Below are 26434 nucleotides of genomic sequence, written 5' to 3' on the forward strand. Positions count from 1 at the left end.
GAGACTTTATAAATGATATATATATATATATATATATATATATATATATATATATATATAAAATCTTTTGGAAATATATTCATCAACAAACATATATTCTTAACTAATATTATAAAAAATTAATTATGTTTTTCAAATTAGTATATATTAATTAAATTAATAATAAAAACTAAAAGTACTAGATTTCTATGAAAAACATAAAATACATGTTTAAAAAAATATTAATATTATAAATATAATGTCATAAATTATGAAAATATTTATTAAAAAGATAATCTAACAAGTCTAACTAAAAAATAAATGGCATGCAATGTGAATATCAAGTCAATACTACTAAAACAAATTAAATTGAAAATATAACATAAGTTCTAAATTTGCAAAGAAATGTAATGTATGTCAAATTTCAACATAAACATACATAAATATAATTCAAAAGAAAAGAAAAACATAAATCTATAACCTTATTTAACAATGAATTTTCTTTCGATTTAAAATTAGAATACTAAAAAATAATGCTAATAAAAAAACATAGAATACATAAATAAAATAGATAATATGAAAAATTGCATGAACTCACAAGTCGGTAAAGGTTGAGAATGAGAAAGAAATGGGATATAAATAATATAAAATAAAATATATTTTTAGAATAATAATAAAAAAAAGAATTTAAATTAATAGAACTAAAAATAAATTAAAACAAACAAAAAAATTAAAATACTAATCAGCTTGTGATTACACTATTTAAATTACCAACAATTCACATCCGATGACCCCTTTCAACTACATCTAATTACCTACTAACCAAATAATTACATGACCAATTAAATATGTCAGTTTGTGAAATTACACCCAATTATACCAAATCTAATTAATAGAGTGACTTTCCAAACATGCCCGTGGTAAAATCAATCCTCCACAGGCCTTTTAATAAGAAAAAAACGAAAAGAAAATAATGAAAAGAAAGAAAGAGTGACGAGAGGAAGTTACTCGGATAAAGCAATCCTCACTTCCAACCTTTTCAATCCGAAGGTTACGAAGAGAGTAAAAAGGGTGGGAGTCAACTTGCGAGTTTGAGTGAGATAAAAGAGAAAAAGAAAACTATTTGTATCACTATTATTGTTATTATTATAATATACATATGAGAACCAAAACAAGTATATTCTAATTGGACAAATTACAGAAATCACATACTTTTAAGGCAAAATTACAATTTATCCCTTAAAAGTTTATAATTACAGAAATCCCTCATTTTTGCGCATCAGATTAGTGTATCAGCACTTATATTATTGTATCTCGCGCATCAAATTAATGTATCAGCGCTTATATTATTGTATCTCTCGCATCAGATTAATGTATCAACGCTTATATTATTGTATCTCGCGCATCAGATTAATGTATCAGAGTTATATAAGTGCTGACACATGCGCGAGATACAATAATATAAGCGCTGATACATTAATCTGATGCGCGAGATACAATAATATAAGCGCTGATATACTAATCTGATGCGCGAAAATGAGAGATTTTGGAGATTTATAAAACTTATAGAGAATAATGATAATAAGTAAACTAAAATGTGGATTTGTGTAATTTTTCCATGAATTTGACCTTTCGATAAGTTTGTCAAAGAGTATACAACTTGACCTGTTGGTGGTGGGGCGGCTTTGAGCAAATAGCAATGCAGAGTCGAATATTCCCAGTGAATCCCTCTTGCACACTGACACAACCTCATTCTCCCTCTCTTCGCCTTTCCATCACGATGAGTTCCTTCTCCCCTAAAGTTTCAACTGTTTCCATACCATATACCCAACTAAAGGTGACCTTTTCATTCATGGCGTTTCCTTTCAAAATACAATAACAATAACCAAAATATGATACTGATGTTCTTCGTTTTTGCAATTCAATTTTGTCAAATATGCTTATTTTTGTCTCTTGATTGTGGATCAAATAGGACAAAAATGCTGATTTATCGGCAAAAATAGAACAAGGTTTTGGCCCAAATGGTCTTGGAATTCTATCCATATCCGAGGTAACTTTTCACCGCTCCAATACGTTACTAGTATTCACTTCTTCTACATACTGCCTCAAACTTACTTTTCTTCTGCTATTGTGAAGTTTTCTGATTCACTTCGAAAATATTCGAATTTGACTATAGTAAAATACTTGATGGATTTCTTCATTGGTTTGAATTTCAATTGTTTGTTCTTTTGTGCAAGTGTTTACAGAAATTAAGTAATGTGTTTGTCCTTCAGTATCTTTTAAATTCATATCTATATACATACCTAGTACTAGTGGTGGAGCCAGGATTTTCGATAAGAGTATTCAAAATCTGAAGAAGTGAACACACGAACTAGTCCAAGGGGGTTCAACATCTATTATATATACCTAAAAATAATTTTAATCATGTATATATAGTAATATTTTCCGCCGAAGGGGTTCTGAACCCCTAAGAACATGCTGGCTCCGCCCCTGCCCAGTACCCACACACATTCTTATGGGTGATAAAATCATTTGTCTTGACATGTTGTCAGCAAATATACATATATATATATATATATTTTGACAAGAAGGAGTTGCTCGGATGGTAAGCAGCCCTACCTTCCAATCCGAAGGTTGTGAGTTCGAGTCACCAATGGAGCAAAAAGGATGAGAATTCCTAGTGAGGGGCGATCAGCAAATACTTTAAGTTCTTTGTTAGTGTGGGAGCTGTTTGGTCCCTAAATTGAAAACTCAAACCCTTAAAAGGTTTGTTAACATATGTATATTGTCAAACATGATGCATCTGGTGCTATTTTTGCATCAAAAGGGAAAGGATAAACTAACTAGTTGGTAAACGTAAGAGAGTTAATATCAGAAACATAATTAGCACGTAAAGAGGGATCCAGCCTAACCAACTCAAGATCTAGACAGATTCAAAATCTGAATATCGTAAGATCTGGACATCTTGTAGAAGTTGGTTGAAGTCTCATAAAAGCCCAGCCTTGGAGTTTTTGAAGAGTATTGATTATAGAAGTGCGTATTGTATCTGTTTCATGTTCACGACATGAATGTGAATTTACTTTTCTTCATACCTCTTTTGTTTTTACTATATTCTCTAGGTTCCTGGTTATTCACTGTGGCGACGGAATCTTCTCCACCTTGGTCCCAGGTACAAAATTCAGACATCAAATATTATTTGTATATCAAAGATAGGTAGACGCATGAAATTGTATGTGTATAGGAAAATATTAGTGAACTGTTCATATAATCAGTGTCTCTTCTTCAAAAGGTTAGCCAACCTTCCTGAAGATGTGAAAAGGGAGCTTGAAGACCCTAATAGCAGGTGAGCCATAATCTAATGCTTTATTTTTGTTTCTTTGATCTTGAATATCACCAGCTTTTTGCAATCTATTTAGAACTCCAACCATATCTTTTTTTAAAAAAAAATATGGTTATGCAGTTATGCTTATGTACGTCCATGTATTCTCTTTGACCCACATCTTCAACAACTTTTGGCAATGATGTTTAGGTACAACTTTGGATGGAGTCATGGAAAAGAAAAGCTCGAATCCGGAAAGCTAGGTAGGAGTTTGCCTACTAAAATTTGACTGTTTTGTTGTTTCATTCAGCAAATAGTCTAGCACACTAGATTACTCAAACAAACAAGGTGTGATTTCTAATGAAGATGAACTCATCATTTAGTCAAAGACTATAAAGGGGTCATTTGGTAGAGTTTATAAGAATAATGTTGTATAAGGTGGATTATTAGTAATGCTGGTAGTAGTTATGCGGACATTATTTCGTATAACATCATTTGGTTTGATGCATTAGAAATAACAAGTCTTTCATAACTTCTATGAAAATGTTTGTTTACCAAAATACCCCCCACACTCTTTAGCTTTGGAAAATGGGAAATGTCTCAGAGAGGGATTTGAGGGATAGTCATGTCATTAATCAATCTAATGCATGTGTTGAAACCCTTTGTATTACTAATACATGAAAATCCATGGTATTAGTAATACACACCTCAATACGCAATAGAGTGTACATAGGCTAAAACTATGTACCAAACAAGATACTAATAATACACAAAGCTAATGCATGCATTTTTTTTCTAATACACTCAACCAAATGATCCCTATAACTAGAAAAACGCCAAGTATAGGTTGGTGTTTTAAGTGCAATATACAATTCAAGCATGCTTTAGTAAAGAAAGGGACTGGTGAAAAATATAAATAATATCATGTGAAGAAAACACAATTACATAGATATAAATAAAATCATATGGACCAAGAAAGAAAAAGATGAAATTAAGTGAAATATATGGAGTTTACCATGTTAATCATATTCAAATCATTTTGAAATTGTTATTAGTACAATATTAAGTTTCTATTTGGATTAGCTTGTACTGAATCTTATATTATATTCCTAATTACTAACATGCTAATCTTAATTGTCCATGTTGCTTTTACCAACTTTATTTATTTTTCGGCGTTGGCCTTAAAACATGGAACTAATGGCAATTGAGGCACATACTTTGATGTTTGAACTAGAGTACTACCTTTGCGAGGAGAAGCATCCAACCTTCACTGCACCTAGCTTCTGGACTTTAGTGTGCCTCAAGTGATCCTTTAACAACATTGGAACTTAAAAAGATCCACAAAATTCAGCAGTTTAAATTATAATATCAACTGAATCCATAATGGGAATGATTGGTAAAACTGATATCTAAAGCTACTTGTAGATGTCCTCCTCTCCATGATGTTATTATATAACCCTCTGGTTCTATGTTCCCCTCGACTAGGAGGTCTCACAAATCATTCAAAAGGACATATGAAGGCCTTCACCTATGATGGGTTATAGGAGACAGATACTAGCTTTCAAAATCCGGATGAAATGGATTGCTAAGTTGTTTTATGGTCAAACTAGAAGTACCCATGTCACTGAATAACCCCTAATAACAATGAGTATCATCTAACAAGTGGCAAGTAACTTATCAAACTAAAAAGAGACTGGAGGTGTAGGAAGACAATTAGAGAATTTGGTATGACAATGCTTAACCAATGATCACAAACTGTTGTTCCAACACAGTGGACATGCCAGAAATTTTGGTATGATTCTACCAGGTCACCATTCCATGAGCAGTTTGATTGAAAGTTGTCAGAAAATGTGAGAACAGTGCAATTTTGCACTTTATTCCCTATATTTTCGTAGTTCTCATGCAAGTTGTTGCCTTTGGTGTTCAAAGTAAAATGGAGCATTCTCTGCATATTTGTTTGAACACAAAGTTAAGAAACTCATAAATTCGTCTTCTGTTGCTGGTGGGAGGTGGTAGGTATCTCGTGGAATTAGTCGAGATGTACAAAAGTTGGCCCAGACACCACGGTCCTAAAAAAGGAACTCATAAATTCGTCTTACTTATTCAAGTTGCCATATGAGTGTAATTGTTAATTTTGGAGTTAGATTAAAAGAACACGGGATTAACAAGTCAATTGGGACAAAGAAGTTTGAATAAACTATTGCTGCACAATGGTTGCATTTAGGGTGCTGCAAATTTGTTGTGATACATCTAGAAAAAGTTTACCCACCCTCATTGATTACAAAGACATTGCTTCACAAAGTAAAATAGAGCATTCTCTGCATATTTGTTTGAACACAAAGTCAAGAAACTCAAAAGTTTACTTATTCAAGTTTCTTAACTTTGTGTTCAAACAAATATGCAGAGAATGCAAATTGCTGGAGAAGTGACAATTACTAATAAGCTATTTGTCTACCATAACATTGATATCTCTTTATTGTATATTATGTGTGCAAATATCTTGGTTTCACTTATTTAACTTTTCCTCAAAAATGCAAATTGCTGTTGTTTAAATATATCATTCTGACGAATTTAAAATGTGTCATGGATTTGCCTGTGCAGATTTGCTGAAAGGATCTTTCTATGCAAATCCAATATTAGATGTACCTACAACAGAGCAATCCCTCATTGAACGGTAAATTTTTCACTGCTTCATTCGTAAAGAACTGAGTGAATATAGTGTAGAATTGAGAGCTGAAGTGAAGTCTAAGTCGTCACACTACTTAGGAAAAGAAAGATGAGATGTAGTTGTTATTCTCTCTGTTTCACTTTATTTGTCATAGTTTGACTTGGCGTAAAGTTTAATAAAGAAATGAAGACTTTTGAAACTTGTGCTTAAATATGCCATGACATTCGTGTGGCAATAGAACTTTTGAAATTCGTAGTCTTTATACATGTCATAGCATTTGTATGGCTATAAAAGCTTCTCATTAAGAAAATATAGGAGTATGTCATTCTTTTTGGAATAGACTAATAAGGAAATAGTGTCAAATAAAGTGGAATGGAGGGACTACTTTTTATGCTTTTACTTTTGAATTGAGATAAACTGCATATGCATGCTTAATTTTCATGCAGCTAAATTTTAGTTGTGTTGAAGGTATCCATCATATTGTGGGTCAAATATATGGCCACATAAGGCTCTGCCAGAACTTGAAACAGGTAGATACTAACCCAATTTTTGTCTTATTTTTTGTTAGTTGGTGGGTTAAAGCTTGTTCATAACTCTGATCAGATACCAAGTAGATGTTTTGTCCTATAATGTCCTGGTATCAATAAGAAATCTGATTACAGGGGAAGCTTGTGAATGCTACAAGTTATCTTTATTTTACTTAGAGGGAAGAAAAAATATTATTGTACAAGTGGAGAAGTGGATTCTATGCAAACTGTTATGGTTATGTAACATTTGGTAAGCAATTTTGTCCTTTTAGGAAGGGCAATTATTTGGGATAGCATGAAAGATAAGTCATCATGCAATTTTTTATGGTTGAATACATATGTAGCCGCTAATACTTGTTTGGATTTTTCATTTAGACATCTGAACTAAGGGTTGTACCTATTTAGTACCTGAACCCAAGCCAAAATATGTCTATTAGACATAATTCGTTGATGTGGCACTACGCTTGTAACATTAAGCGTGTGATACACTTTTTTTTTCCACTTCTTCCCCTTCTATCTCTTACCACCATTTGCACCGCCATCCTTGACACCCTATTGGCACCACCACCTCCCGTTCTCCTCTCTCTCCCCGCCGCAATTGTCACTGCCATCCTCCATTACTGGCACCACAACTTTCCCTTCTCCTATACCTTCTCTCTACATGCCGCCAGCCCGCCACTGTCACCACCATCCTCAACACCACTCACTACCAGGATCTTCAAGATTCATTTGAGAGCTTCTGGCATAGGAGCTTGTCACGTGCTAATACAACAACTTATCACATGCTAATGCAACCACTTGCCATATGATGATGAAACAAACTTATCACCTTATATTAGTTGTCAACCTTACAACAACATAACCAGTGTAATCCCACAAGTGAGGTTTGGGAAGGATGGTGTGTCCCTACCTTGTGAAAGCAGAAGCTGTTTCTGATAGACCCTTGGCTCAAGTAAAGCGTATAAAATCAGTAGGATAGGAAATACAATAGATACAATTGTGAAATTAATGGAGAAAAGACATTTGTTCTAGCCTTAGTGGATAGAGTTACGTAGTACATGTTGGTAGACGAAATTAGTTGAGGTGAGTGCAAGTTGGCTCGGACATCAATGTCATTAAAAAAATAATGAAGAAAAGAAATAAGTAGCAAAAATCAATACTCTCCCCGTCCCATTTTATGTGTCACCGTTTGACTTGACACGGTATTTAAGAATAAAAGGAAAAGTCTTAAAACTAGTGATCTAAAATAATCCTTAGATATTTGTGTGGTTGTAACTAATTTCATTAAGGGTAAAAGATAAAAGGAAAATCTTAAAGTTTAGTTGTTTCTAATTATAGTAAGGTGACATTCTTTTTGGGATGGACTAAAAAAGGAAAGGGTGTCACATAAAATGGCATGGAGGGAGTAGTACAATAACAAAAAACGGAAACATGTAATAATAAAATCTAAGCATTAGATAGTAGGGAATCTAAAAATACTATTGATAGGGGAAAGTAGACAATGCTCGACTAGCTACTAACCTTCTACCCTAATCATTGACCTCTATATCTTCCTATCTAGGGTTTTCTCCTTGGTATATAGCAGGTGTGCTATGTCCTGTCTAGTCTCTTCTCTCCAATACTTTTTTGGCCTACCTCTACTTGTCCTAAGATCTACCATAGCCAACCTCTCACATCTCTTCACTTGGTCATTGGATACCGATGCACCTCCTCTTCATATTAGTTGTCAACCTTATCTAGATAATATTAGTTGTCAATGTTATCTAGATAATAATAGTTGTCCTTATCATGTAGTAAGTTTTAGTTCCACATCGGTAGGTAACTTTTTATTCTTAGATTTTGTAAGCCTATACAAAGGCTTCTGGTTGCTGATTAGAGTTATGTAGGGATTAGTTATGCAGAGATTAATTATGCAGGATTAGTTATGCTAGGATTAGTTATAGAGGAATAAGTAATGCAAAGATTACAATGCATGAATTACTACTTTGGTTGTTTGGTTTGTTGTATTAGAAATTTATATACATTATATACTTTTTAAAATAAAATATTTGTTTACAATGCATGATAAATTTTCTGATCTTCAAAAATGAGGCAGGGTAAGGTATATAGTTGGCATATGATGCACTACAATCAAATCCATAAACTTAAGTATGGCGTGACAGAGGGTAAATTTGTCATTTTAATTGTTTTATCCATGTATTAGATATTTCATCTTCTATCCAATATTAAATAATACATAAATCAACTTATAACTTATACATGTTTTATGTGTGTGGGATTGTAAAATGTTAATCAAACATCATACTTGGAATGCTGAATTTTGTACAAAACAACTAATGCTACCAAACATGGTATTAGCTATGCTAGTTGTATAGCCAGCAACCCCTTAATGTACACATCTTGAATTTGAGTAAATCTTTTATATAAAGCTTTGAGCTTTAGTTTGCTTCTTTTAAGATAATGTATTTCCTCTTAAGGCCTCATTTGTTTCCGTTAAGATTAAGATGTCTGAATCTGAATAAGCATCTGAATATTAAGATGTGCATTAAGATCTACATGACTAGATTTGAATATACATCTGAATATTAAGATGTGGTCTCTAGATGTGAACACTGAATGATTAAGACAGTTTGTTTTCGATATTTGAATGTGCATATCAAATTAAATATTATAAAAAATTTATTTCGTCAAAATAATATTAATTTTTAATAAAAATAATATTTTAAATGTTTATATTTGATTAAAAAAATTAAATTATATGATATGCTAATAAAAATTATATTTCAATATAAAAATTATTATAACATGATTTTTTAAAAAGAATTCAACAAACATCTTTTAATAAAATAAATTATCAAACTAATCAATAATAAAGAAGGTTTCACATTATCAACGCCTAACATATATTCTAGCTAATTAGAAAAGTTAAAGAATTCCTATTGTTTTCGATGACCTTAATTCAATTCTCTAACTTGTGAACCTGTAGCATCGTCCATGCTTTTTGTAGCTGATAATTTCACAAAATATACTAATAGTTGTACGGTATAATGGTTCTTCCCATCCAAGACCATCTAATATTCCCTTTCATTCTTCAAAGCTAGGTATATTATTTTTTCTAGTCAATAACTCTAAAACAATACTCTTCTTCTCATCAATTTCCAATTGAGACAACAAAATTTTTCTTTTCATCTCAAAACTTTTCTTTCAGTCGAAATTGAAGATTGAGATACAAAATTACTAAGACTTCCATCATTTTTGTCACCAACTACATCTTCAACTTCATTAGGTGTATTTATATCTATAGTAGTAGATACAAAACATACACTAGGACAAGGATAGGTACAACTTCTTGTTGCAGTAGAACCTTCAAAAAGTTTTGTATACAAATATTGAAAGGGTAGATGTGAAGTGTTCTTGATAAACATCAATACACCTCAAAAAAATTGTTAATATAAAAAAAACAATGAAAACTTACCAGTTCAAAGAGGAAAAAAAATGATGTTTGATTGAGAAAAGAGAGGAAGAAAGTTTGTAATGAGAGAGAAATAAACCGCACAAAGAGAAACAAAAGCGACGTGTGATTATTTTAGAGCGTATTAAACAAGTCTGGATGTATTAAGACTCTCCTACAAATCTGATTCGTTCAGATCTTTTTAGATCCATTAAGAGGTTTTCTTAAAAAAGAAACAGATGGACTTAATAGGCTTAATCTGAATGATTAATTGGGGTGTGAGAATTTGGGAATTTCAAAAGAGTGAACTTTTGGTCATCTCAGGATCTGACCCTTCTATTTCATTTTTTGTTTGGGCATGGGGATGTTATGTTTAATTGGGGTGTGAGAATTTGGGAATTTCAAAAGACTGAATGAGAAGAAGAAGAATGCATAAACGTTTTGTCTTTAAAAGCAACTTATATACTCGTATAACCTGATGCTAGATATCAAATATTAAAAAGGACAGTACAAATTCATATCATGTTGCCGCCTGCCTTGTTTTAGAATGCTGAAACAATTCTCTGTGCCTCTGCAATATTCTCGCTCTATGATGCATCAGTAATATTTAAATAATACCAATTTTAACAAGATTTGGTAGTTGAAAATGGTAAAAATATTTTTTTGTTCAGGATATTACCATTGCTGAGTTTTTCAACATTTATGTTTTGCTTTGCAGCCTTTAAAACTCTTGGAAAGCTGATACTGGATGTGGGATTACTCTTGGCGTATCACTGTGATCGCTATGGTGCGTCTTTTGTGCTATGTTTGTACCATCTATTTTATTTCCATGGTTCTGATCTGGGTATTCAATTGCATTCCTACGTACAGTCACATAGCCAACTTAAATCCAAAGCCCATTAATGATAAACAATTCCAAATTTAAATGGAAAATTCAAGTTCAAGATACCTTAAAGATTTCAATGTAGGTTGTACTTCTCTAGAGGCCTCCAAGGAATTGGCTTGAGATCTCAACTCATCTATTGCTTTCTGTAGTCGACTGCAAATAATTGCAACAGGATCTTGACACTACTTATATCAAAACGACCAATATCAACAATTATTCGACCTTGTAAAACCATAATCCAGTGGAAAAGAATTGTGTATTGATAAGAAATATAAGCTGGGTTGAAGACATGATGTATTACGCGTTTCAGCAGTTAGGTTCTTGACTCCCAAAATTAAAGACGCGGTTCTTTGCCATTTCTACTGGCCTCTATCATGAGAGAAATTATTTAAATTCCAAAAAAATTACAGTGGGATAAATTAAAAAGAAATTAGAATTTCAAAATTCAGAATTTTATTTTATTACAAAAGTAGTTAGGTATGTCCTCTTTCTTTTAGCAATGCTAAGTGGCCAATTGTGAGGCTGCCACTTGGCTTAATATGGAGGATTCTTTCCGTCTTTTTAATAATGTACAAATTTGATTGTTTTTTCTTTATTGATGTCAAAACCAGTCTCTTCACTTCCTGTCTTGCTTCGTACTGGTTCATGTACTGGCTTCTTTAAACAAAGTAATGGTAAAAGATGTTTGGTTTCCTTGACATGCTGTAAATGTGTCCTTAAGTCTTTATTTTCACTTTGATTCCTCCTGCAACAGATATGAGGAACAGTTTTCTTGAGTTTCTCATTTGGAACCTCGACAAAATCATTATGGTTGTAATTGAGCTTTGTTAACAGAATTGCAATAGTCACCCTGATGGTCTAGATTTTGATATGTTTCTACTGTCAAACCGCTTTTCATTTTAAAAAAGAAACTGCTTTTGCTTCCTTATTTTTGTTATGCTTTCTTTTTGTATGAACATTATTGTAGCTTGAGGTGATGAGTATTAATCACATCAGTTTAGTCGCTCAATGCAAATAATGCAGCATCCAGAGAGATGGTGATGCTTGAGGGTGAAGGCCTTGAACAAACACTTGTTCATTCTAGATGTCATAAAGGTCGTCTGCTTTACTATTTTCCAGCTCAACATAGGTAATGGTCTTTCCCTCTCTATGATTATTCTTTTGGGAAAAATAAGAGAAGGGAGGAATTGAGTGAAAAGCTCAACTTGATTATTTCCTCAAGTCATTCTAATACTCGCCCTCAAGTTGATGGATATCAGTCATGTGAGACATAATGGAGCCCTATTTATACACACTACATTACAATCATTTTCCACGTTTGATACTATATACCAATTCTATTCCTATTTCTATTCTAACGCTCCCCCTCAAACTGGTGATTCAAGCCATATGATCGGACTTGTTGCATATGTAATTAATATGAGAGACTTGGTGAAAATATCTGTAAGCTGATTACTTGATTTCACAAATATTGTAATAATATTTACGCGAAGTATCTTTTCTCTAACAAAGTGGCAGTCAATCTCAGTTTGCGTAGAACCTGCTGGCCACGCGACTAAAAACTGTGTATTTTTATGAACACTTTTATTAAAGTAACTTTTCATAAAAGTGCTTTTGAAAAAAACAATTTGTGTTTGACTAATTCATTTGAAAAGTGTTGTTTGATAAGCTAATTGTGTTTTACTAATCTTTTTTAAAAGTACTTTTGAGAGTCAAATTATGAAAATGGACAATTTTCAATGCACTTTTAATATTAAGATTATTTTATAGAGAGAAATTATTTTAATTATCTATTATAAAAAATTAATTAATTTTTATCTTTATTTAATAAAAAAAGTACATATTACAAATTTCCAACCAATATTGTACATAGATAAATCAAAGAAAATATTAAATATTGATATAATATTAACATGATGATTTAAATATAATTAAAAACATCAAACCAAATAAATTAAAAAATCATTCCACAAATTAAAACATAAAATTAAATAAAGAATCTATTGTGTAAAATGAAAATAAAATTCTTAAATGGAAACTTATGAGATATGCTCTAATTAACAAGGGATATATTAGTATATAAGTATAAATAATAGGGGTACTTTGATTTGAAAAAACAATTTTTTGATTCTGCTTTTTTTAAGAAGCAGAAACTTTTAGCTTCTTCCCAACCTTAGAAAAACTGCTTCTGCTTCTATTTGAAAGCCGTTCTACTTATTGGTCAAACACTTTAATTTTTTCAAAAAAGTGCTTTTGGACTATTAACCACCAGGCCAAATAGGCTCTTAGTCCTCATGAAATATCGATGTGATATGAAGGACCGCTTGGTTATCACACATAAGTTCCATCTATTGATTTCTCCAAAAACTGTTGAATCCAAACTAGCTCATAGGTTGCTACAATTGTTGCTTGATATTTTGCACCTACATTAGATTGATCAACCACACTCTATATCTTACGTTTATAGGACAACAAATTACCTCCTACTAAAACAAAATTTTTTGATGTAGAACGTCTATCAAAAGGTGATCTTGCCAATCAACGTCTGTTTATCCAATGATTGCTCATGGCCTCAATCGTCGATCTTCATAGAGTGTTTGTTTGTATCCCGTTATGAAAATGGATTAACTCAAATATGATAAGTTAAGAAGTTTCAGATACTTAGGGATCAGAGTAGAACCCTTTTAACTCTTGGATTACTAGAAAACAAGGGATTAGTTTCCTTTTTGATTTGATTTATTTCTACTATAAATTGTGTACTCTTTGGATGAATAACACGTGTGGATTTGTTGTCTTGTAAATTTGCATACAATTCAGATGAATAAAACATACTCCTCCGATACCAAAATTTCCAACCTTATTATTTCTAATATCTAGAACTGGTACTGATTCTGTTATGTAATGGTCTATATCTTGTTGAACATATGTCTACAACACTCGTAAGCAACCTAAGGAAACAAAGATATATCAAGATACAGGGGAAATAATCAAGTTAAGACATCCCATACAATCCTGTCTGATTGTGAACACCCTAACATTCTTGTTTCCAGTAGTTGCTTTCATTTACTTCGATATTAGAAGGCAATATCAATGAGACAATGACATTGCAAAGTTGATCTTGACAAGAGGAAGTGTGTTTCATTTCAAATTTCAAAATATATTGGATTTTGTGCATATGATATACTGCTATTAGATGCAAGTAAAATTTTACTGTGCATTCTGAAGAAAGAATAGCTGCTTCTATAATGCTACCAGTAAAGGGGCACTAAGCTTTGAATTTCCTTAGATTTAGAAGACATATTCACGGATTAAAATAGACTGTTATCATCTATGTTTCTTAGACTCAGGTGTGGGTATCCGATATCGGTGCAGATCTAGATGTCTGATTCTTCATCACATAAACTTTAGTATTTGGGGGGTATGGATTCCTGTGGGGATACGGGTGCTGAGCCTGAGATACAACCAATAAGTGTAAATTACGACATATATAGTATATATCTCGATTGATTAAAGTTATTGAACTAAAACTAATAAATTTACTTATTTATAAGCATCTAATATTTTATGCACACGAGATCTCGCTAAATAGCAAAGCATTGTAATATTTTATATATGACATATAAACTCAAATATCAAACCAAATATCCAATCAATCTATACTTTTCGATCATAGACATGGTCAAAACACCTACAGTAAATTGACCAAATCTGGTGTGGATCTCACACCCACATCCATGTCGTGTCAACACAGGTGTGGCAGGGATTTTGAAGAGTCCTAGCCACATAGGTGATCATTGCAGCAGTGACTTTCTGTAGACAAGTGCACATCTAGTTACAAACTGACAGTTCCCAGGCGAGCAAAAGCTCAAGGCTGTCATTCACATTAGATTTTTGCTTTACGTCTTCAATGCTGCTTGAGTAGTCTACTGGAGTTAGTTTATTCATACAATAATATTTTATGGCCTTCTGTTGGCACACATAGTTTTTTTTAACTATATTGATTCTTGCAAAGGTTTAGAATATGTAAACTCCAATAATATAAATGCAATAATCAAGGGATGATACATTGATTCAGAATATTTGTAGTCTTCAGCTAACGAAGTGTACAACTTTCTTGCAGCTGCCCCGCCCATGCTTCCATGTCATCATGGTGTGGATGGCATACAGATCACGGTTCTCTTACTGGTACTTAGTTTTTTGAAATCCGCTTTTAGTAAATTTCTTGAATTGTAGGTACATGTAGCAAGATGGTATTACAACTGCATTACAACTCAATCAGGAAGCTGAATAATGTAAAAAACTTAATTAATGTTTAAAACTTGGTAAATGATTTACAGTCACCACTTCACATACCATCTAATCAAATGGTATTCCTCAAGGAACTCCAACTGCAAATTTTATCTGCCTGTTATTAGTACTAGTTTGACATTAAGACAATTAGCTGGTCATTAGTAGTGAAAGTTAAGCCTATAACGATTTTAATAAGTTAGTGTCAAGCTGCTTCATATCTGAAACATTAGCCTAGAGAACCATGGATAGTGATTGGTATCGTTGATCATGCCGTATTATCTGATTTTGTTGAGTATTTGTCTGTTTGATTCTGTGTTTTTAGGTATATGGGTAATTACCAATCAGTTGGTGATCTTGTAACTGTAAAAGACAGGTTTGTAGTGATGATAAAACCTCCATTTTTCCAGTATATATGTTGTCATTTAGTATGTTGGTGGGGTCAATGGAGGGATTTATGTGGAGAATGGAAGATAAGTCCAAGGTAACAGGGGTTGTCATCAAAAAAAAAAAAAAAAGTGTCATAAAAAAAAACAGGGGTCTGCTATTTGTAGATCTAGCTCCATATTCTTTCCTAAACGAAAATGTTAATTGAAAAATATATGGTTTCTTTACCTGCACAGATGCAGCTTCACCCTTCAATCGAGTTTTTGTATTGCCATTTACATCGCCAAACCATTTTGCATGAATATAAAGATCTTTGATGACATTGTAACTTGGGTGGATATTTTTAATGTTAGTCTTATTTTCTTTTCTGGGATATTTACTTGTTCGTTGCCCTATCTCCTGCTTTAGCTGATTACTGGTTGATTTCAACTTGTAGGTCTTACTTGTGGCATGTTTACTAGAGATGCTGTAGAGATACATAGCCCTGATAGTGATGCTGGCCTTTACATAAAAACACGAACTGGTCAAATAGTCAAGGTATATTCTTTCTACTCATTACATGCTAAAGCAAAAGGATAGTTTAGAACTATATAGGTCCTTGATAAGTTGTTCCTGATTTCTTATTCAACTACTCTTTTCATTACGCCTTGTCATTAAAGATTATTGCCTGTATTGCACATTTTAGCTGATCCAGTACAATATAAAATCTTCTTCTGATGATCAAGAAGTCATTTTCATCTAGCCATATTTAAAATGATCTAGTTTGTAGAAAGAGGTGATAAGAATCGAGTTAGGATTCAAGAATTGAATAAATTGCTCTACGTAAATCAACAACAACATACATAGTAATAAAAATGTGATGTTGTTACATGTATCCCGTAGAATTAGTCGAGGTGCGCGAAAGCTGGCCTAGACACCATAGTCATCAAAAAGAGAAAACAACATACACAGTGTACACACATGTTAACCCTACCCTATGTGAGGTAAAAAGGTTGTTTTTGATAGTCCCTCGGCTCAAGGAAAGCATTCAAAACAGGTTTGAGAAAAATACAAGAGTGCAAGAAGTTCTAATGAAAATACTAAGAAAAGAAAAATATTAGATAACCAAAGAAAAAGAAACAACAACAGTAAAAAAAAGAACTGTAAAAGCAACATATCAGTGTGATTTCATAAGTGGGGTTTGGGGAGGGTGGGGTGCACGCAGGCCTTACCCCTACCTTGTGTGAGGTAGGAGGATGTTTCCATTTTCCAATATATCCCCGACTTAAGAAAAAGTATTCTCGAAAACATGTTTGACAATTACAAGAGTAAAAGTTATAGTGAATATTTGATAAAAAAGTATTGACAACGAAAATAGTAAAGATAACCCAAGTAAAAGAAACAACATTACAAATACAGTTGAAGAAAAAAAATAATAATAGAAAATTATATTGATACAAATAAGAAGAGGGAGCAGAAAAGGTGATCTAAGCTAGAACCATGTTCTCCAACCGGAGAGAGAAATGACTCGACTACCTACTAACCCTCTACCCTAATCCTTAACCTTCGTGCTTTCCTATCTTTAAGGTCATGTCCTTGGTGAGCTGAAAATGTGTCACATCATGTCTAATCACCTCTCCCCAATTCTTCCTCAGTCTACTTCTACCTTTCCTTAGACCTATCACTACCAACCTCTCGCACCTCCTTATCAGGGCATTTGTGCTCCTCTTTACATGCCCGAACCATCTCAGCCTCACTTTTCGTATCTTGTCCACTATTGAGGCCACTCCCCACCTTGCCCTATGTATCTTCATTCCTAATCTTATCCCTCCTAGTGTGTCCACACATCCATCTAAGCATCCTCATATCTGCTACATTTCATTCTTCTGAACGTGTGAATTTTTGACTAGCCAACACTCTTCCCCCTATATAACAATGTTGGTATAACAACTACTCTATAGAAATTATCTTCTAATTCTTGTGGCACATTTTAATCGCACAAGACACTAGATGTGAGCCTCCATTTTATCCACCTTGCTCCAATATGGTGTGTAACATCATCGTCGATCTTTCCATTTCCTTGATTATTGACCCAAGATACTTGATGCTTCCTGTCGTGGTGATGACCCGTGCATTAACCCTCACTTCCACATCCGCTTCATATGATGCGTCATCGAACTTGTACTTCATGTACTCAGTCTTACTCCTGCTCAACCTGAAACCTTTTGACTCTTAGGTCTGTTTTCAAACCTCCCGTCTATGATTAACTCCATCATGTGTTGTCAATCAATAGTATGTCATTTGTACATAATATACAATTGTATCAATTATAGGGTCAACTCTCTCTGGTTTAACTCCATGCAACAATCACACAACTATGACTCAACCCACTTTCTTTTTCCCTCAATCTAGTTTAGCACTTAGATTAGCCTAGCATAAGAAATTACAACACAAGGCACATACATGAATCACTTCCCAATTTTGTATTTAACTCGTGCTACAAAGAAGCACACAAACACTCAGCCTTACAAAATTCATCCACAAGCCAAATCTGGTATATGACAATAAATAGGTGACAACACCTTGTCACATGCCATACACATGTCTTATCCTATGTAGTTGACATCCCCCTACTGGTAGGCCTATTTGAATTCAAAATACAAGTCTTATTAATTGTGCTGACAATGCCACAAACAACTAGAAACTATGTAACTGCCCAATTGCAACGCATGTGCGCAGTACATGTAGGCAACCTTCAAATTTGGTGCCAAAAGCCCACCTAACATGCAACTTTGCGCCTTATCCACATGCCTATGTTGTGCGCAGGTTCTTTCCCACACATCTTACCATTGGTGCCCAATCTTCTTAGTCATTTGCCTTGCCTCGCTCATAGTCCACAAACTTGTCTTAGCCACAATCATGCCACAATCATAGTCTTGCTTTTCTTTAGCTTGTCCATCCCTTGTCATGCCTTGACGGCACCTTCCCTTGCATGCCTTAGCCACTCCACTGCCAAGGTCTTGCCTTAAGTAAATTTGATCTTAACCAAAGTTATTGGGTCATGGCTAGGTCCATCATGTAAATCCCTAGCCAAGCCTGAGCCATCCGAACTATCAACCTGAGGGTTTAATAGTATTTTCCCTTGAATATGTCGTGTCAATTCATCCATCACCACCAACAACATACCTTGAAGAATAGGAGGCTATGTGATTGCAAAATACTACTACTAGGTGTGTTCACGGGTCGATTATTGGTCAAAATCAAAATCAAACCAATTTAATCGGTTTTTAAATTATCAAAACCAAACCAAATATAATATACATTTATCGGTTTGATTATTATTGGTTTCGGTTCGGTTTGGTTCGACTATTCGGTTATTAACCATACACAAATTTTAAAAAATTCATTCAAAACGAAAAATTGTTGGAACGACTAACATTCCAGAACTTTCGATCACTAAATTTACTGTGAATAAAACTTAAAAAATTCATCATTTTGGCCTAGAAGGAAGAGACAATGACATTTTTAGTCCCACAAAAAATTATCATAGACACTCATATATGAACCCAATAAGATAAATGTTCTCGTCTTGGACCTTTTTGCTTTCATAAATAAATTAAGTAAATTTTGATGAAAACATATAGTATAAGATATTTAAAATTGTTTATAAAATAATATATTATGCTTGTATAATAATATATATATATATATATATATATATATATATATATATATAGTTTTGATGCACGTGCGTTGCACGTGAATATCAAACCATGTACTACACTATTTTTAAAAATAATGTCAATATCATTAAATTAAAAAAAACAAACAATTATAAATGAAAAGATAAACTATAAGTTCCTATGAATAGTGGATGTAAAGTTTCTTTTGATTACTACTGAAAGTTGTCAAATGAACATCCGAAAAACACCTATAACTATTTATAATATAAAGTTAGATATAGATAAGGTGATCTGACACTTCTCTATGACCTCCACCAATTAAATTTATCTTTTTCCATTTTTTAATTTTTTTTCTCATTTTAAAACTTATTGTAATATGTAAAAATAAAAGTCACTCTTAAAATATCTTAGTTACACCTCTTAAATATACTTTTTTCTCCCTCTCCTATAGTGCAATACTTAGTTATTATTGTATTGTTTGAGTTCTTACTTTTAATATAATATAATATAATATAAATAAATATTGATATAAAATATAGAAGATATACTAAATTGAATGTTTTTAGTTTGAGTATTATATCAATTTAACATTCATGTTAGAGAGTGTTCATACTCCATTGAACTTTGAGATTCTCAACGTCTCTAAATCACACTTGAGTTTTTAAGAAGAGAAGAATAGAGAACATAAAAAATTGTAGTTTAAAAATGTGATGGGACTCCTCCATTCAAAGTTAACAAAACAAAGGGTAGTATGAGCATGTGCTTATTGTGCCTTATCATAAAAGTCACAACCCTTATGAAAAGTCACAACCCCTCGGAAAGGTCACAACTCATCGGAAAAGTCACAACCCCTCGGAAAGGTCACAACTCATCAGAAAAGTCTCAACTCTTTAGAAAAACCATAAGCATTCAATGTGAAGAGGCCTTCTTTTAATATACTATAATATAAATAAATATAATATAAAATATAGAAGATATACTCAATTAGGTGTTTTAAGAAGAAGAAGAACAAAAGAAAATTTCAAAAAATTGTAGTTTAAAAATGTGAGGAAATCCTTCTTTGTTGGCAACAAAGGGTAGTGTATGAAAAAATGCTTGTTATGTCTTAAAAAAAAAGTCAGAATCCTTAAAAAGGTCACAACTCATCGGAAAAGTCATAACTTTTTGGAAGAGTCACAACCCTTCAGAAAAGTCACAACTCTTCAAAAAAGTCACAACCCTTCAAAAATGTCACAACTAATCGGAATAGTTATAACTCTTTGGCAATGTCACAACCTTCAATGTGAAAAGGTGTCTGCTTTCAATATAATAAAAATAAATAATTCTAATTAATATTATATTAAATTATATATTACTATAAGTGGGAACAAAAAAGTTAAAAGTTGAATTATGGTTTTACCCCTACTATAAATTAAAATGTTATAAAGCATTTAACTATTTAATTTAAACATTAAATTACTTCATTTTAATTATCATCTAATTTAATAATACTTATCATGTATAATCTATATGTGTATAATAAGAATTTAATAATCATATATCATATCATCGTCATCTCATATTATACTAATAGTGAAAAGAATGTGAGGCAAAAGTTAGATTACCATTTTTTCCCTATATCAAATACAAATACTATTAATCATCTAATACATCGTTAATTAAATATTAAGTAGTAAATTTTAACTACTACAAGGGAGAGTTACACATTAAGCCAATATCAAATTTATCAAATTCTTTCGGATACAATTTATTCATGTTGTATGGTGAATTAATATTAAATTGTTATAAGTAATTATTATCAAGAAGACAAAAAAGACTCCTAATTATATTGTTTAATGAATTACAGGTGAAGACCAAAGGACATAATTAAGTAGGAAACTGATGGACCTCTTTAATTCTTTTTCCTTTCATATCCCATCACCTAAGGTTTTCCTATTTAAAGTCACCTAGAAAGGGAAATGAATTTATAAATCTCTTATCTGATCTTCTTACTAAAGTATGTTAATGCCAATGCTCTCTTATAAAATAAGATCCATTTTCTTATCTTTGGTAATCATTTCTTTCTTTTTTTTTTATTTCCTTTCTGGTCATAGTCATAGACCGCATAAGAAAAGTTGTCATCGATCTTTGTAAAACTGTGAAGGGCAAGAACATTATTGTTGTATTTGGAATGAAGACATTATGATTGATTGATTGATTAATTGTAAAAAATGTTTGGAAGAAAATAATACTTTTTTTTTAATCATGTTGTATGAATTACAAAAAAATAATGAATTATTTGTACTATTTTATGTAAAGTGCTTATAGTGATGACCATTTGTCAGTGAATTTTGTATTAGTTTTAAATGTTCCTTTATAATGTATTCTTTTTTTTATTCCTTTTTAGTTAAATATGTTCTCTGCTTATATAAAGAAATTTGTGTCTAGATTACAATTAAATAGATATTACTTATTTAGATTTTATATAATTATTGGCGTGGAACATGTACAATATTATATTTCTTATTTCCAAATGAAATTAAAAATTATCTCAATGAAAGATTAGATATTTTATTATATGCCAGATCATTTGTGTTTTACATGGATAATATGAAATATTTGACAGATATATTGAATGACTATAAATGCATTTATTATTAGTTCATTATCTCATGAATTAGTATATTGCCTCTTAAATTAATAATAAAGAGATCTTAAAGTATAAAGTTCATTATCAATGATCCATATAAAATTAGATAACTATTTTAATTTTCAAATGAACAAACACTCTTACTCTAACAATATCTATGTAACACTAATTGGTAAAAATTCTTCATATATCCACCATCATGTATATTTTTTATTTTTACTGCAACATAAATAAAAAATAACAGTTACAAGTCAAACATATAATAAGATGTCTAAGGACTTATGTGGAGCACAATTGTCATATACTATAAGTTATTGTAATGGGTACACTTGGCTATACGCGCCACACGCGTACCCAGAAACTAGTAATACAATATATATTATAGAAGATATACTAAATTGTTTTAAGTTTTTTTTTTTTTTTTTTTTTTGGGGGGGGGGAGGGGGAGCATTATAATAATTTAACATTTAAGCTAGGTAGTTTATACTTTTAAGGTAGTATAGATAGATTTATCGGTTCAGTTTGGTTATTTCTTCGTTTTTTTGGCAATCTTGAAGACAACTTGCTAGTAACTTGACAACCACTTTTCTAACAATTTTCACACCTATCTGGTCCTTCTTGTGCCGCAAGTGAACCCATTTTAAGGGCCGAAAATGTGGTCTAAGTGGGAGTTTCTTGTGGTGCAAATTCGTCACATTTTAAGTGCCTCTGCTAATACTCTGGGTTGCAGAATTGAGAAATGCCCAATTATGTATCTTGGCATGCCATTGGGGAACAAACACAAGGAACAGGTGATTTGGGAAGGTATCATTGAAAAAACTGAAAGGAAACTAGCTAACTGGAAGGCTCAGTACCTATCTTTGGGTGGGAGAACTATTTTGATAAACTCTGTCCTAGATTCCCTGCCTACCTATGTTACGTGTCTCTTTCCTTTGCCTGCTAAGGTGAAAGAAAGATTAGACAAGCTAAGAAGAGACTTCTTATGGTTGGGTAATAAAGAGGGAACTGTATGCATTTGGTAAAGTGGCAAATTGCACAGCTGTGCAGAAGTGTTGGAGGTCGTGGCATCAGATACTTGGGGTTACAAAACAAATGCCTATTAACCAAATGAGTATGGATATCTGGAAATGAGCAAACTCTTTGGAGGGAAGTGATTGTCAGCAAATATGGTCAAAATGGGCAGTGGTGTTCAAGTCCAGTCAACAGTACCTATGGGATTTCAGTCTGGAGAACAATTTGGAGCTTGTGGAACCAGTTGGTCAGGGACATTACTATCAAATTAGGCACTGGCACCAAAATTAAGTTCTGGAAAGTGCTATGGATTGGTCAGGAGCTCCTAATGGTTTCCTATCCTGATCTGTTCATTCTTAGTACCAATCTAGAAGCAATGGTTAATGAGGTATGGTCTCTCCATGGATAGAATCTGAGATTTAGAAGAATCTTGAATGACTGGGAAATTGGGAGAGTAGCTGCTCTGTTGCAGGTTCTAAATGATTTTAGGGGCACAAACATGGAAGTTGACTCAGTAAGATAGAGACATAACAGTGATGGAAAGCTCTCAGTAACCAGGCTATACAGAAGGAAAGTGCATGCGTTACCAGGGAAAATTAGTGGCCCTTGGGGGAAGATCTGGAAGAACAAAGTGCCAGTTAAGATGTTTTTCATGACTGGTTGCTAGAAGAGCCTGCCTTACCCATGAAAAGCTCCAAAAGAGAGGCTTCCAGATAGCCTCTTCGTATTCCCTTTGTAATGGAAAGCAAATGATGCAAACAGTCATTTGTTCTTACATTGCAAAGTCACTTCCCAGTTGTGGGCATTATTCTTGGACATGAGACAGACTAGATGGACCATGCCAGAACATACTGCTGATCTTTTGAGCTACTGGATCAGGAGATGGGGGAGTAAAAGTTAGAAGAAGTGGTGGAATATGATCCTCCTGCATATGGTGGACAATTTGGAGTAAAAAACATGAGATGTTTTGAGAGTACTGCTGAATCAGTTCAGAAAATCAATTGGAACTGTATGAGGACTTCTTTTTTTGGTGTAAAGAGGAGGGTATAGAGGATGCTGGATAGATTTTAGATTTATAAGATCCTTATAGGTTTTTGTGTTGCAAGTTTTTGTTTTAGCTTTGAGCCAACTGTAAATCTCTTTTGATGGTAGCCATTATCTCCTTAATGCCTAAGAATACAACATTACCTTCATTTAAAGAAACAACTAGGGACAAGTCTAAGGGTCTTTTTGAGTCAGTTTTTCCTCACCAAAACTTTTTTATTCATTCAAACCCTTTTTTCTTTCTCTCTACCTCACAACCATCCTTCTCTTTTATTATCTCATGGCCATCTCTCTTTTCTTTTCTCTCAAACACACTTTTTCTTCTCACTTGACATGCCATTCTCTTCACCCAACATACACTCCTATACTCCTCTCAATCTTTTCTATCTCAAATTTTTCCATATTCCCTCTATGCGCTTTTTGTTCTTCACAGACTTGTGATGGTGTCGATGATGCAAGAGAGGGTCTCTTCCTATTCATATTGAGAGTGTATCAATTCTTTTCTATATTGTATTAAGCTCCATTACAAGCATACCATGGTTTGCCCAACAAGATATGACAGTTATACATGAAAATTACGTCACACCAAATCACATCCTCATATCTCCAACTCCAAGAGTGAATGACAATAACACAATTTTATTTACTTTTACTCTTTTCAACATGTAAGGTAAAATATGCTCAGCAAAAGGTATGTTCAACCTCAACAGTATAAGTACTAATTAAATTGTAGCCAAACTCTTTGTCAATTCTCATGGCACTTATTAACATTACCTTGGTCCTCATTCCATTCTTCAAATTGTACATTCGACCTTCCAAACAGTTTAAGCATGCCCCATCCTTAGTTTTTAATTCGGCTTCTACAAAAGCCCTTGCTTCCTCTTTACTACCTATACAAGACATTTAAAATATATAGGTGTATATCTCAAAAAAAAAAATCTCGGTTTTTTTGCCTCTAATGATGTCACACTCTTGTCTTCATCCTCTCAAAGTTATTACTTTTGGTGGTTCCTTTTTGGATTTATCGTTAAACCTTACATGTCACAAACCCCAGAAGGAAGATGTGGAAAATAAAGAATTTACCAAGTCCTAGGATGAATTGGATTGGTGAAACAAGAATCAACTCCAGAAAAGAAAAAGAATTTTCAAGAAACTCTACCAACAAGAATTTGTAATAGTTGCTCTAACCTTCAAGCTCTTGATTTTACCCCTCTTCTTGGTTTCCATTTTGATCTTGGACAAGAATATCAACTGGTAGCTTATTTTTTAAGCTACTGAATTTTTTTTGACAGTTAGCTTAACTTTTTAAGCTACAATTTTTTTAAGAAACACTCGAGATAATCAAGAACAAAATGTTGACCGACCCGCGTTGATATAGCTTGATAAGAATTGAATAAATAAAAAAGAATATGTAAAATCTAAAAACAAAGTATAAAGTAAAAGAAATAAAGATAAATAAGAAATTTTAGAATTAATTCAAGAACTTCAAGAATGATGCTAAGAATGTGACCCAAGTGGGGGTTTCTTGGGGTGCAAGTTTGGCACATTTTAGACTACTGATCGTCCTAATGTGGCCTGATTGTGACCTATTTCAAAGGTTGATTCTTTACACACACACCCCCCCCCCAATCTACCTCATGTTGGACTTAAGTTTTAGACCTTAAAATAGTAATAGCACTTGGGCAAAAGATCCTCCTTGGCTTGAGCTCTTCCTCCAAAATTAGACTCTCTTTTTTCCAGTTGAAGCCTAATTAGCTTGTTTTGAAGTTTCTATATTTGACTTCTTTTAAAATGGCCTTCTAAGAGATTCCAAAGCTTCATTCTTGTCCTCGAATAAAGTTGATCTTCCTAGGATGCTATCAAGAATTCACCTAGTTGTGTCGTTAGAGGCTATTGCTGTGTGCCCTGTTTGTTTTGGGTTTATATTTAACTTATGATGGCATTTGAATGTTTTCCATTAACTGTGTTCCCCTGGTACATCTTTTCTTCCCTCCACATGAATTGGAGTTCATTTATTTATGAGTTTGTGAATAGGCATAAAGTTAGTGTATGACTTAATGGTAATTAGGATGTAGAGTAAATACTCATGAGGAAGTTGAGGGCATAGTTACTTCTTTTATATTTTCTTATCCTCTGATCATCAAATGATGGAGAAGGCAGTTTCACTAACCTGAAGCACAAAAAAGAAGACATGTAGGGGGAACACATCTGGAAGTATAAGTTGAACATCCATCGAAGAAATATAATGGATGCTTAGGATGCTATCTAAGTGTTTCTCTTTTGTCATTGAAGAGACAATGGCATAATATGATTCTCATGAATATTACTTCCTCTGTTTCAATTTGTCTATTTCAATTTGTCTATCCTACTTCCCTTTTTAGTCCGTTTAAAGACGAATGTCTCTTTACTTTTTTGGCAACTCTTTAATTCAACTTTATACATGGCATGCTCAAGACCACAATGTTAAATGACATTTTGGTACATTCTACATATCTTTAAATTAAGCCCACGAAATTCTAATGTCTTCTTTACTTTCTTAAGCTTTTTGCCAAGTCAAAACCAGTCAAACAAATTGAAATGGAGG

The 26434-nt window shown here is 32.9% G+C and overlaps 1 protein-coding gene across 1 annotated transcript in view; it reads left to right on the plus strand.

Moving 5' to 3' along the window:
- Positions 1–1678: 1678 nt before the first annotated feature.
- Positions 1679–26434, plus strand: part of LOC125828729 (uncharacterized) — a 30038-nt gene continuing 5282 nt past the window's right edge. The window contains exons 1-11 of the mRNA XM_049508067.1: positions 1679–1816; positions 1952–2029; positions 3099–3148; positions 3269–3322; positions 3509–3561; positions 5900–5972; positions 6435–6496; positions 10663–10731; positions 11854–11959; positions 14951–15015; positions 15941–16041. Coding sequence (XP_049364024.1) covers positions 1679–1816; positions 1952–2029; positions 3099–3148; positions 3269–3322; positions 3509–3561; positions 5900–5972; positions 6435–6496; positions 10663–10731; positions 11854–11959; positions 14951–15015; positions 15941–16041 — 849 coding nt within the window. The remainder of the gene's footprint in view (positions 1817–1951; positions 2030–3098; positions 3149–3268; positions 3323–3508; positions 3562–5899; positions 5973–6434; positions 6497–10662; positions 10732–11853; positions 11960–14950; positions 15016–15940; positions 16042–26434) is intronic.

The sequence above is a fragment of the Solanum verrucosum genome, unplaced genomic scaffold (assembly GCF_900185275.1).
Source record: "Solanum verrucosum unplaced genomic scaffold, falcon-dt-bn FXZP01000195.1, whole genome shotgun sequence".
Lineage (NCBI taxonomy): Eukaryota > Viridiplantae > Streptophyta > Magnoliopsida > Solanales > Solanaceae > Solanum > Solanum verrucosum.